At 35.3% G+C, this 14,390-nt stretch overlaps 2 protein-coding genes across 6 annotated transcripts; both read right to left on the bottom strand.

Annotated features, from left to right (window-relative positions):
- On the bottom strand, positions 1 to 8,817 carry LOC137717662 (mavicyanin). 5 transcript variants are annotated; one of them, XM_068457091.2, is made up of 6 exons: positions 7,986 to 8,817; positions 6,849 to 6,917; positions 6,477 to 6,561; positions 2,433 to 2,540; positions 885 to 1,759; positions 1 to 539 (listed from the first exon to the last, which is right to left on the bottom strand). In XM_068457091.2, the coding sequence occupies exons 5-6, from the start codon at positions 1,042 to 1,044 to the stop codon at positions 154 to 156; spliced, it is 546 nt and encodes a 181-aa protein (XP_068313192.2). In that variant the 5' UTR covers positions 1,045 to 1,759; positions 2,433 to 2,540; positions 6,477 to 6,561; positions 6,849 to 6,917; positions 7,986 to 8,817; the 3' UTR covers positions 1 to 153. The 5 variants fall into 5 exon arrangements, with proteins under 5 accessions (XP_068313192.2, XP_068313193.2, XP_068313194.2 ...); XM_068457092.2 differs by lacking the exon at positions 6,849 to 6,917; XM_068457093.2 differs by lacking the exons at positions 6,477 to 6,561; positions 6,849 to 6,917; positions 7,986 to 8,817 and adding an exon at positions 2,678 to 3,755.
- A 2,072-nt stretch (positions 8,818 to 10,889) lies between these two features.
- On the bottom strand, positions 10,890 to 12,144 carry LOC137718605 (blue copper protein). The gene is made up of 2 exons (XM_068458156.2): positions 11,780 to 12,144; positions 10,890 to 11,450 (listed from the first exon to the last, which is right to left on the bottom strand). Exons 1-2 carry the CDS (start codon positions 11,937 to 11,939, stop codon positions 11,056 to 11,058), a joined length of 555 nt encoding a protein of 184 aa, XP_068314257.1. The 5' UTR covers positions 11,940 to 12,144; the 3' UTR covers positions 10,890 to 11,055.
- Positions 12,145 to 14,390: the final 2,246 nt, after the last annotated feature.

The following is a 14,390-nucleotide window of genomic DNA, read 5'->3' as shown; positions in this document are numbered from 1 at the left end:
TTCAAAAGCAAAGTGCATAATATATATGAACCTCAATCATGCTACACAAATAATGTATCATGGACCCCAGAAACTCAAGAGTACTTAAAATTTAAACAAGAAGAAATAAACCAGCACTGCCTCTATCCTGGCACTTGGAGTGATATCATCTCATCAGCTGCCAACCTTAAGTAGAAGGAACATACAAAAACCAACCAAACTAATCACACTCCACAAAGTCGCAACAAGAGAGCTAGAGTGGCTACTCCCATTACCAGTTGATGAGGGTTTGGTGGTACTTGCAGGGGTGGTAACTGTAGAGTTACTGTCGGAACCACCGGATGGTGCTGCGGTTGATCCTGACTGTACAGTCACAGAAAGCTTCATCCCCATCGAACAATGCCCAACCGAGCTACAAATGTAGTTATGAGTCCCGGCAGTCTTGAGGGGGATGGTGGTGGTTCCGCCACGATGACTTTTAATTGAATTTTCCAGAGTGCAAGTTTTGTAGTCACCGTCAGTCACTTCTTCCACCGTGTGCTGACTTTGATAGTTGAACACTAACATGTACCAAAATTTAGGAAAAATTGACACAATCAGTTCAAACGTAAACCAAGTGGCAGTGTTACTAGACTATAAATAATTCTAACACCACACTCGTTAAATAAAATTGACCTGATCAATTATCTAAATTGATTATCTATAAGTTATTCTCAAAACACGTATCTAGATTGAATGTTTGTACTTAATTTCCAAACTTTACTCATTAAACAAGAGCTCTCTTAATCGATAGTCTAGAATGAATCTATACGTAACTCTGAAACAACACATCAAAATAACACCTCATAAACATTATTTTTGAAGCATGTTCACGACAAATAATTAAAAGGGAGTAAGGACTTTACCCAGGCTGTCACCAACTTCAAAGGTCTTGCCACTAGTCCAAGTGCTATAATCCACACCAGTATCCCACCCGGAGGAGTCTCCAACGGTGTACACAGTGGCTAAGCAGCTTGGCATCATGACCATGGCAAAAACCAGGATTAAACCCACAGTTCTGGCCATTCTCGATGAGCTAGCTACAATGTGTGTGTGTGTGTGTGTGAGAGAGAGAGAGAGAGAGGCCCTTTGTGATGATATAATTCTAAAGAGTGGGAATTCAGTTACATAATGGTATGAAGGGGGTTGGAGAAGGTAGGGTTTGGTGGCCCACTTGGTCGACTAACTTCCGATGAAATGCAAAATGTTCCGTCCATTGCATGGGGATGACTTAGGTTAAGATGTCACACCTAATGCCTTGTTATAATAATGTGACCCTTTTTTCTTTTTATTTCTTTTTGCATTGTTAATCTCCTAACTTTCACAAGAAAGAAATGTGATGATAAATACGGCCATCATAATCTCGGTTTGTTAGGAAAATGTTCCATATCTCTTAAACCCATTTCTACGCACCAAAGTGGAATAATCAAATTAAAGAAAAATAGGAGACGTAATGATTTTTTAAGAGTGCAAATAACATTTCCCTAATAGAAATGCGAGTTTTATTGGTTCAATATTGAGATAACACTAAAACAAGCAGGAGGTGATCTTCCTTTCATGACCCCCAACGCAAGGGTAGAGGAGTAGCAAGCCGAACTTCTGATTGACATGGGAACAAAAAATTCTCGGTGTCGAGGGAGATTTGAGATTATGTAAGTAACTTAGTGCAACATGACAAATTTCATTGAGAGGAATCAAAGCTCTTTACGGATTGTCTTCAATGAACACACTTACACAAGTTCTGGGACAAAAATAAAATAGAAATAAGTTTAGAATCGAAGCAAGAAAATCGTAAGAAGTCAAGAGAACAAATTTGCAATTAAACCTAAATTCAAATATAAAGAAAAAAAAAAAAGTCTCAGTGTTAGTTGCTAGTTAGCCTGAAAAGAACGTAAACCTTATTAATATTATTTCTAGTTCTGGTTAATCTTTTTATTCTTGTCCAAGCACAAACATAGGTCAAAGTGGGTTTGATCTTTGGAAATGAGAAGTCACATTCTCTGAGCAAAACGGTTCACCTAACAAAGTGAGCATTAGACGTTACTAGATAATATGCCCGCGTGTTGCGGCGGGAACCAACTGTGATGAATGAACAGAGGGGCACATGAGTGAATGAGGTCGATAAGATAAGCAGCTTGGCTTTTATATACATTCAACTGAGTATGGCTTATTGAGGTACACCAAGAATCGCTACTATATTTGAAATGAATTTGGTGGATTAGAAACACAATAATCTCATGCAACTAAGATCATCTAATACTTTCAACACTATTTGCAACTCAACGACAATACCTATTATTGATTAAGAATTAATTCCTAACCCATTACTCAAAAACCTAAATTTCATAAGAAAATGAAGAAGAAAAAAATGAGCAAAATTTTTGGTAAAACTCAATAATTGTTTCTAAGTATACCTTCTCAGAATTTCAGCACTGCTTTGATGATCAATAAAGAAGGCAGCCTTGGAGAGTTTGAAATCGAAGTAAGGTATACATTTTGGTGGCGGCGAACTTGTCCCGGAACTTCAGAAACCCAAATAAAAAAATATGATGATTAAGTAGAGCAGCAAATGATTACACATATGTATAATAATATATATATATATATATATATATATATATATAGAGTGAGAGAGAGAGAGAGAGAGAGATAAACACACAAACACAAATCAATGTTTCAATTTGTATCTTATCAAAAGCTTAAACCTCCAACTAATCATTCTCTCCCAGAGGTCATCAGAAATGTGATTCTTCTGAGAATCGAAGTTTAAGGAGAGGATTTGTTCGTCCCCGGGAAACCACAAATACAATCAAATAAGCTGCCAAAAGAACATTAATAAATGAAAAATAAAAAAACAAAGAAATAATGAGAAACCAAAATATGCATCTCAAAATCTAATCACTTTTTAGCCTGCTGGCCATTTTTAGTTCTTGAATTTAGACAGTTAAACCATGACTCAGCACATGAATGAAGTGAGAGCGTGAAAGATAAGTGGGATAAGCTAAAAGTCATCCTCGAGTCATGCATTAACTTTCAAACTGTTCCAAAATAGCAAACAGCTTTAACAAATGAATAACTTAAATGCTTAAGTTAGCCATAGGAAGCCTGCAGAACAAAGTTAAACATGAAGAATGAACAAAATGACGGACAGATTTAAACAGCATACCAAAAAAGGCGTGCAACGCTGAATTCTTCTCGATTTACCTATTTAGTGAGTTATTGATTTTTTCTTCTCTGTGAATCAGGATTGACAATTTCATTTTGCACAGGACATACCGATTAAAGATGCTATGGTGTTGTCAAAAGATAAACCTGACATATAAAGTTGGATATTTCAAAGTTGCCTGTTTTCTGTTCAACCATTTTGTTTTTCCTACTTCTTCAGTTTCAATTACTACTTTTAAGATGTTGTTTTGGCTAGACTTTTGGATGAGGCCACAGTCCTGCAAAGATATAATTTTCTCTTCTTTTACATAAGATATTGATTTTTTTTGTCATTCATCGCTTTGAAGAATGCATTTGATCTGCTTGAGCATAATATTTTGATCCCAAACCACCTTCACAAAGCTGATTTATTATCTACACGTGCTATTTTCATTTCAAATTGTGACTGCTATTTTGCTTTTCCCATTCTCATATTCCTAACAAGTGACCTCTTTATTGCCTATATCTTTTCAAAGCGCTTCAGGTATAAATTCACCTCACACTTCCTTGACAGGAGAGAATCAGACCATTGAGTGGGCTATATGACTAACAGTTGCTCTGAACATTACCAAAGCATTAGATCACTGCAGCAGCGAATGCCACCCATTGTAACATGACTTAAATGCATATATGGTTCTCTTTGATAAGGTGTTGTCTCAAATTTCCTTTCCCAAACGATAATTAATAAAATAGAGGACCAATTAAGTCTTTGAAAAACAAATTTCTTTGTCTACGTTGCTGAGTATTTGGAGCTTTCATTGGTTATTATATTTGATTGAGTTAAACTTGGATTTTGACTTTTCCATTTGTTTCTCTGTTGCAGAGTTGGCTTCATTTCAGTCCAGTAACTCTCTAAGACCATCTCCAACAATGAAAATCTATTCCAACCCATGACCTAAAATTAACCTAAAACTCATTTGAGGGTCAAATACCAGCCCAGATTTAAGCCACAAACCAAAATGGGCCCCACCAACTGTCTGCCAAACAACAACCCCGCGTGGGGCTGTTCCCTCATGTTTCAAAGCAAAAAGTAGCCGTTAGGCTGCTTTTTGTAATTGAATGGTCAGACCATCTCCAATGGTGACCTAAAACCTAAAAATATTTAGCCCATAAAATTTAGGTTTTAGCCCAGAAACAGCTTTTCTACTCCAACCCTTCTGGCTTAAAATTTTAACCCCATATTATCAAAGAATGAATTAAGGCTATTTTTTTTTTTAAATTAACCAAAAAATATGAACATTTTTGAAATTAATTTTATGAACATTTTAACCCAAAAATATTTAAATTCCGATAAATTTTGAAAAATCACTAAATCAATACATGAAAATATAAAACTAAAAAAAAAAAAAAAAAGTTGTCGTTGGATCCATTTAACATCACCATTCAATTACAAAAAACAGCCTAACGGCTACTTTTTGCTTTGAAACATGAGGGAACAGCCCCACGTGGGGTTGTTGTTTGGCAGACAGTTGGTGGGGCCCATTTTGGTTTGTGGCTTAAATCTGGGCTGGTATTTGACCCTCAAATGAGTTTTAGGTTAATTTTAGGTCATGGGTTGGAGTAGATTTTTTTTGGGGGGGGGGGGTGGAATTTTAGGTTTTAGGTCATTGTTGGAGATGGTCTGATGTTAAATGGATCCAACGACTACTTTTTTTTTTTAGTTTTATATTTTCATGTATTGATTTAGTGATTTTTCAAAATTTATCGGAATTTAAATATTTTTAGGTTCAAATGTTCATAAAATTAATTTAGGATAATCTACATAAAAAGTTAATTTAAAAAAAAAAAAAACCTTAATTCATTCTTTGATAATATGGGGTTAAAATTTTAAGCCAGAAGGGTTTGAATAGAAAAGCTGTTTCTGGGCTAAAACCTAAATTTTCTGGGCTAAATATTTTTAGGTTTTAGGTCACCATTGGAGATGGTCTCACCATTCAATTACAAAAAGCAGCCTAACGGCTACTTTTTGCTTTGAAACATGAGGGAATAGCCCCACGTGGGGTTGTTGTTTGGCAGACAGTTGGTGGGGCCCATCTTGGTTTGTGGCTTAAATCTGGGCTAGTATTTGACCCTCAAATGAGTTTTAGGTTAATTTTAGGTCATGGGTTGGAATAGATTTTCATTGTTGGAGATGGTCTTAGAGAGTTACTGGACTGAAATGAAGCCAACTCTGCAACAGAGAAACAAATGGAAAAGTCAAAATCCAGAAATCCAAGTTTAACTCAATCAAATATAATAACCAATGAAAGCTCCAAGCTCCAAATACTCAGCAACGTAGACAAAGAAATTTGTTTTTCAAAGACTTAATTGGTCCTCTATTTTATTAATTATCGTTTGGGAAAGGAAATTTGAGACAACACCTTATCAAAGAGAACCATATATGCATTTAAGTCATGGTACAATGGGTGGCATTCGCTGCTGCAGTGATCTAATGCTTTGGCAATGTTCAGAGCAACTGCTAGTCATATAGCCCACTCAATGGTCTGATTCTCCCCTGTCAAGGAAGTGTGAGGTGAATTTATACCTGAAGCGCTTTGAAAAGATATAGGCAATAAATTTCAGAGGTCACTTGTTAGGAATATGAGAATGGGAAAAGCAAAATAGCAGTCACAATTTGAAATGAAAATAGCACGTGTAGATAATAAATCAGCTTTGTGAAGGTGGTTTGAGATCAGAATATTATGCTCAAGCAGATCAAATGCATTCTTCAAAGCGATGAATGACAAAAAAAATCAATATCTTATGTAAAAGAAGAGAAAATTATATCTTTGCAGGACTGTGGCCTCATCCAAAAGTCTAGCCAAAACAACATCTTAAAAGTAGTAATCGAAAGTAAGAATTGAAACTGAAGAAGTAGGAAAAACAAAATGGTTGAACAGAAAATAGGCAACTTTGAAATATCCAACTTTATATGTCAGGTTTATCTTTTGACAACACCATAGCATCTTTAATCGGTATGGCCTGTGCAAAATGAAATTGTCAATCCTGATTCACAGAGAAGAAAAAATCAACTCCCATATAAATTAAGATACTATCCAACATCCCGGGTTCTTATTAGCCCCCAATCCCAATCGAAAATCCCAACAGCACAAAAATTATTAGTCCTAACAATGTATAAATCTATATGCACACATATATTCACACAAAAATATATTTACACAGATATATTTATATACACGGACAACATTGAGTTCAAACCAAATCTATAGTCCAAACAATGTACTAAACACATAATAAACATAAATCCAACGTACCTCCAACAGAGACTTGAACCATCTTTCAAGAGTCACCATAGCTTTCCTTTGCCCTTTTTCTCTTTCTTATCTCTGTAGATTTTATCTGGAAACATAAATAAACTACAAAATCACAACTCGCTTATACTGGATCAATGTTTTGCTCTGAAATCTCTATTTTAGACTTAGTATCGAGAAACGAAAAGTCTTATATGCAAAAGATAACTCATTCATCACAAAGCAACAATACATTTGCAGTAACTGTTTAAATCAGAACATATGATTATCATGAACTGCAGCATTAGCATTCTAATTAGACACTTGTAGCCATAAAATTGAACATTTCACTACCGTGTTTGATTGCATCAAAACAATCTGATTATCGATAATTACCTTAGCAGAAGCTTGAATTTCTCTGGCAGTCATATCCAAAGCAAGTGCATAACCTTACACCATCCGATTCTTGATTAATGAGGATGGAATTAGAAGTATGTCATTCAATTCTTGATTGTTACTAAGACACTTAATGAGGATGGAATTAGAAGTATGTCATTGCATTTCTCGATTGTCATTCCAATATGGATGTTAATTGGACTCTATTAATATTGAACCTATCAGATGAAAAATTAAACAGAAGAAAAATCAAAAGTTTCTTAACTGAACATGTTCATAAAGGGGTAATAGGTTGCTGATACAAAGAAAAAAAGACAGATTTTATCTACACATCACCATAAGAAAGAAAACGATCACAAAGTACTTTTTTTTCTTAGCAACTTCATGGAACAGAAAGAAGCAGGATACATAAGGGGCAAAACAATCTTCTTACTCGTACATCAAAGCAAAAGAACAACCATTATATTAGTATGCCATTATCATCTGGGGAACAAATCCAATTGGCAGCTTTTACATACCTACAATTATAAGCAAAGTTTGGAATTCACAAAAAATACTGGGCAAATACTAAGACTGCCATTTGAAAAAGCTAAACAACAACAAACTTTGACAAATCAACTACAACTAAATTCAGATGACATTCGATGTATGAAGACATTCTGAGAAATCAAAGGCTCTGAAATCAATACCATATTTCATGTGCCTTTTATTGATAGTGAACCCAGCAGCAAAACCAGGATAAAAAATTGATTTAGAACCTTTCTATCTTTGTCCTTGTAAATATGATATTTTGGCATCGGCAATATATCCCAAAAAAAAAAAAAAAAAAAAAAAAAAAAAAAACAAACAAACAAATATATTTGAACTCACAGAAAATATAGAATGAACATAAAAAAGGCAAATTATGAACGTTTAGAAGCTAATTTCAATAGCAATTAAGCAACCAAGCTCTCTCAACATCGCGATTCAGAACCCCCCAGGAACCCAGAAATTTAATGAAAATTTTTCTAATCATTCAATTGGATAAGACAAAATCAAGAATTTTTTTTTTCTAAAGCCCAATTATATTAAATCACAAATTTGAAGCAGATTTTGACATGCAATAAGTGAATAAGATAGGAATCGCTTCAGACTAACCTCGATGGCAGGGCCTCCGGAATCGCCCGATCCGAACCAAGCTCCTAGGTTATAGGGAGATGCCGTTGATGTGAAATTCAACACGCAAACCTTTGACGCAGCTGCGGCGCCTGGTGGTGGTGGGGGTTCCACACTGGGAGAGACTCCAGAAGAGGAATCTAGTTTTCTGGTTCAGAGAAAAGGGAATGAAGGAAAATGGTGGAGAAGAGGGAAAACGCTGTTGAAATCTTGCAGGAACAACCCTAGGTAGAGCTTTCGAAACCAACCCCTTTCTCTCCCTCGAATCGTACACCCCCAGTGACTCTATCTGCCTGCAAGCCGCATGCCTTGCTCTCACCAAATCTCTATCTCTCTCCCTCCCTGTCTCTCTTCTCTCTCTGCTCGCTCGCTCTCTCTCTCCCGACAGCATGCTCTCACCGAGTCCCACTGCAGCTCACAAAGAAAGGAAATGAAAGTCGCTAACCCACCCAACCCGTTCGAAACCCTACAGACTAAAATGACCATCGCGCCGCTGCCTTTCCACGATCATCAACCAGCGGCATGAAGATCAGCGGCAGAGAGAGTCAGTGGCAGCCTCGTAAATAAAGTGAAATTCGACTCCATCCATTTGTACAGTGCAATTGAAAAGCCTTCTTTAGACTAATGCAATGGGCATGGGCATGATGTTCTGTTCATGCATGAGATGAGTCATGACCCAAATAAAAAATGTGAGTCCATCTCACCATATGTAAAACTTTTTCATATGTGAAAAGTAGGGTTTGATTATTTTGGTTTTGGTACACCAACCACCCACGTTAGGGAATCTGGCTAGTAAACAATTGCTCAGGGAAAAGAATTATGATATGAATCCCAAGTGTTTTGAGGGAGATAGTTTGAAGAATTAGAATTAAGATTGTCTTCACGCAACTAAGAAAGTACTCAAATTACTTTACCGTACAAACGTCAAATTCAAAGTCATTTATTCTCTTCTCCTTCTTATTAACGCAGGAAAGAATCAAATAGTCTCGAAGAGACGAGGAATAGATGAGACTTAGGAATCGCTCAACCAAGAGGCGGATTCGCTCACATTTGTACGGACATAGAATTTGGAAATCACTCGACCAATGGCAACAGAATCACTCATGTCGCTAATCGTGAATTCACTCACACAACCAAATCAAAACGTTTGATTTTTCAAAAGAAGAAATACTCACTTTAATTGCACAAAAGAAATATATTTTTCATTCATTCCAGCTTGTCAATGGCTTATAATACATGATATTTATAAAGAGTACAAACACAAATAAAAACCCAAGTCCGAATTGGACTTTTACTCTTCCCAAAACTATTTAAAATGTTGTTAAATGACTACTAATATTTGTGTTGCTCTATAACTTAAAATTAAATATATTTGATGATTTCAATATCCATGAGACTCTTGGTAAATTTCTATACATGCATTAAGTGGGACTTTACCACAGTATTAAAAATGTGTTGAGCTCTTACATGGTGACGTGGGTTCGAACCTTATCGATGGCTAATCTAACATCTAATCTAACAAAATCTATCGTTTGAACAAAAAAAAAAAAAAAATCTATACATGCATGAGAGCCTTGATTACTGCATCAATTATAATCTAAACATCATCTCTTCAGGTCACTTATTACTATAGTCTCATTTGTAAGTAAGAGGTCTTAGAGGATATTATGTAAGACTGTAAATTGACGATTCGAATTTTACAATGACGAGTTTGATACTATTTTTTTCTTGGGCCATCCTTTAGTGTAAGAATGTCATTATGTGAAAAAAAATTGCCTTTTGAAGAATTCATTCAATGTGAGGATGCTATTTATTATCATAACCATCAGTTTGTTCGACACATTGATGACTTGATGACTAAACAATTTCCAAATCAAATAATTTTTTGAGTGATGATACATATTTAGATGATAAAAGAAATAATTTCGACTATTAAGTTTGTATTGTAAAACGATGTCAGGGAAGAAAATTTTCATTTCTTAAGGGAGGAGAGAAGTATCATCCGATGTGGAAATAAACTCAATCTTATGGTTAGCTAAGTTGAGCTGGAATAAGCCACAAATGACCCAAACTTGAAGCGTACGTATCCAATTTACAGCCTTCGATGTACGCAATGAACTTGAAAATGAAAAAAAATCACTCAACTATAGATAAATTACAATATGACATATGTACGTTCATTTGTTTTTTTAACTAGTTAAGCTATGAGATAACTGAGATTGTGATTTGCAGGTTACAATCTTAGTACAAAATTGTAAATTAACACCACTTTTTATAACCTAATCCATTTTACTTTTATTTCTTAGTTAATTTATCAATTTACCTTCATTTTATAATTTGGTTTACCAGTTTATTATCCATTGGGCTTTAGTTCAGCTTGTGTGTTACAATGTGTTACATTTTCAGCTAGTTAATTTATCAATTATCTCTTGTTCATTGCCTCTGTGGTTAAACTTCAGTCATTTTTTATTTTTCTTTCATATCCTCTTTCCACCTCCACAAATTCTTCTTCTTCTTCTTTTTTTTATTTTTTATTTTTTATTTTTTTTAAGGGGGAAATCGGTGGTAAGCTGCAGCTATCCATCCCTTCCAGGTTTAGAGAAGTTATGGGAATTTTACCTTACCCGTGACCACATTGCAAATCTTTTCAATTTGTACTTTTTTTTCACTTAATGCAATTTTTATAATTTTCATTCGGTTAACGAAGTTAATTAAATCACTCCAAGATTATTTTTCTTTTCAAATTTCATATTTATAGTAGCAAATATTGATTCACTACCAAAACAGAATTAGAATGAAAAAAATAAGAATCATTCTCGTTCATGTTTGAAAAGTTATAGTACGTGAAATTGTTGTTGAGTGAGATGGGTTTGGGAATCATGGTCCTTCAAAAGCAAAGTGCATAATATATATGAACCTCAATCATGCTACACAAATAATGTATCATGGACCCCAGAAACTCAAGAGTACTTAAAATTTAAACAAGAAGAAATAAACTAGCACTGCCTCTATCCTGGCACTTGGAGTGATATCATCTCATCAGCTGCCAAACTTAAATTAGAAGGAACATACAAAAACCAACCAAACTAATCACACTCCACAAAGTCACAACAAGAGAGCTAGAGTGGCTACTCCCATCACCAGTTGATGAGGGTTTGGTGGTACTTGCAGGGGTGGTAACTGTAGAGTTACCGTCGGAACCACCGGATGTTGATTTACCGTTGCCGGATGGTGCTGCGGTTGATCCTGACGCTACAGTCACAGAAAGCTTCATCCCCATCGTACAATGCCCAACCGTGCCACAAATGTAGTTATGAGTCCCGGCAGTCTTGAGGGGGATGGTGGTGGTTCCGCTGCTATCACTTGTAATTGAATTTCCCACAGTGCAAGTTTTGTAGTCACTGTCAGTCACTTCGTCCACCGTGTGCCCACTTCCATAGTTGAACACTAACATGTACAAAAATTTAGGAAAATTTGACACAATCAATTCAAACGTAAACCAAGTCCCAGTGTTACTAGACTATAAATAATTCTAACACCACACGTTAAATAAATGAAGCCTGATAAATTATCTAAATTGATTATCTATACGTAATTTTCAAAACACGTATCTAGATTGAATGTTCGTTTTCAAACTTTACTCATTAAACAAGAGCTCTCTTAATCAATAGTCTAGATTTACATAATTCTGAAACGACACATCAAAATAACACCTCATAAGCATTATTTTTGAAGCATGTTCACGACAAATAATTAAAAGGGAGTAAGGATTTTACCCAGGCTGTCACCCACTTTAAAGGTCTTGCCACTAGTCCAAGTGCTATAATCCACACCACTAGCCCACCCAGAGGAGTCTCCAACGGTGTACACAGTGGCTAAGCAGCTTGGCATCATGACCACGGCAACAACCAGGACTAAACCCACAATTCTGGCCATTCTCGATGAGCCAGCTACAGTGACAGAGAAAGAGAGAGAGAGAGAGAGAGAGAGAGAGAGAGAGAGAGAGAGAGAGGGGGGGGGGAGAAGAAGAAGCCTTTTGTGATGATATGATTCTAAAGAGTGGGAATTCAGTTATATAATGGTATATGAAGGGGGTTGGAGTAAGTAGGGTTTGGTGGCCCTTGGTCGACTTACTTGCGATGAAATGCAACATGTTCCGTCAAGGAACTCATTGCATGGGGATGACTTAGGTTAGACGTCACACCTAATGCTTTGTTAACTTATTATTATGTGTCCCTTTTTTCTTTTTATTTCTTTTTGCATTGTTAATCTCTTAACTTTCACAAGAAAGAAATGTAATGATAAATAAGGTTATCAAAATGTCGGTTTGTTAGGATAATGTTCTATCTTTCTTTTAAACCCCTTTCTAAGCACCAAAGTGGACTTAAATTAAAGAAATGTGATCCAAGGGACTTTTAATTTGTTGTATGGCTTTGTGGATTGACCTTTCACCATCTCTTTAATGATGGATTGCGAATTAAGAAAAGATTAACATGTTATGCTTATAAGAGCTATGATTAATGCCAACGAGAATCCAAAGACAATCATAATAGACATAAAATATGTGAAAGATGGTACATTTGAAATTTTGTAGTCTTAGCACCCTAAACCCTTATTACAGACATATGGAAATGTGTTGATACTCCAAATTAGTCAGCCTGCAATACTCCCATAAAGAAATATAGGAGAGAATAACATTAAAAATGAGTACGTAATGACTTTTAAGAGTGCAAATAACATTTTCCTAATAGAAATGTGAGTTTTATTGGTTTAGTATTGACATCACGCTTAAACAAGCTGGAGGTGATCTTCTTTTCATGACCCTGAATGCAAGGGTAGAGAAGTAGCAAGCCGAACTTTTTATTGGCATGGACACGTAAAAAATTCTCAGCGTTGAGAGATATTTGAAATTAAATAAGTAACTTAGTACAACATGGCAAATTTCATTAAGAGGAATCAAGGCTCTAACAATGAACACAGTTACAAAAGTTCATGTACAAAAGTAAAATAGAAATAAGTTTAGAATCGAAGCAAGAAAATCGTATGAAGTAAAGAGAACAAATTTGCAATTAACCCTAAATTCAAATATAAAGAAAGAAAAAATGTCTCAGTGTTGGTTACTTAGTGCTAGTTACTAGTTAGCATGAAAAGAACGTAAACCTTACTAATATTATTTCTAGTTCTGGTTAATCTTTTTATTCTTGTCCGATTACAAACATAGGTCAAAGTGGGTTTGGTCTTTGGAGATGAGAAGTCACATTCTGTGAGCAAAACGGTTCACCTAACAAAGTGAGCATTAGACGTTATGGGCATCATTTTCTGTTCATGCATGAGATGAGTCATGACCCAAATAAAAAATGTGGGTCCATCTCACCACATGTCAAACTTTTTCATATGTGAAAAATAGGGTTTGATTACTCTGGTTTTGGTAAGGGTTGTTGGAGGCCATATGGTTCCACCAACTGCCAATGTTAGGGAATCTGGCTAGTAAACAATTGCTCAGGGAAAAAAAGAAATATGATATGAATCCCAAGTGTTTTGAGGGTGATAGTTGAAGAATTAGAATTAAGATAGGTTCACTGTTCGATTCTATCAATATAAATGAAAAAAATAAAATAAAATTATATAATATATAGTGTTTAAACAAATAAAAAAATTATTGAGCTTATCTACGTGCGAATTTGATGATTGCACATATCCATAGTTTTACTTTCAAAAGTTACACTCAACGAAAGAGAGAGTTTTCCAGTTTTTCTCAAACTTTTAGAGCACAAACTTCGGATTTACTTCAGAGTTCTTGAGAATGGTTGCACATGTAATAATGCAATGACATTTTTTCTTTCTTTTCTAGAATCGTACTTTGAAACGTAGCTAGTTCCTTTGTGAAGAATAATATTCGCATCCCATAACGGTTCATCATGAAAATGTTACTTGGTATTTACACTATCAATTTGTTTCGTTCATTTGATGATTAAAGGATCTCTGATTTTAATAATTTTTTGTAAGTAGGATCTTTAAGTGCTGGTTAAGAATTTGACCAATTCTGAGTATGAAATTTGTATGTGGCACGAAATAGACTGAAAGTGGACAGTCCCAAAACAAATCCTGAAAAATCTTCAATGTCATAATGCATACCTAATCCTTAACTAAAATCTCAACGTAAAAAAGCATTCAATCTCTTTTTTGGTTGTGTGTTTTTCTTTCAAATGAAGACACAGTACTCACACTCTAATAATGTAGGCAAAGATTACAAAATTTCTTTTTATAGGCTAGGGTTTTTGGGAGGTCATCCGCATGGCAATCTACGTCCTAAAAGATATAGGAACTGGACCAAGTCTAGTGATACTTCTTCAAATGTTGGCACATGTTTCAAGTTTGCAGGCGCTT

Source organism: Pyrus communis, chromosome 8 (assembly GCF_041283825.1).
Source record: "Pyrus communis isolate YQ-2024b chromosome 8, ASM4128382v1, whole genome shotgun sequence".
NCBI lineage: Eukaryota > Viridiplantae > Streptophyta > Magnoliopsida > Rosales > Rosaceae > Pyrus > Pyrus communis.
This window is presented reverse-complemented; position numbering and strand designations above follow the sequence as displayed.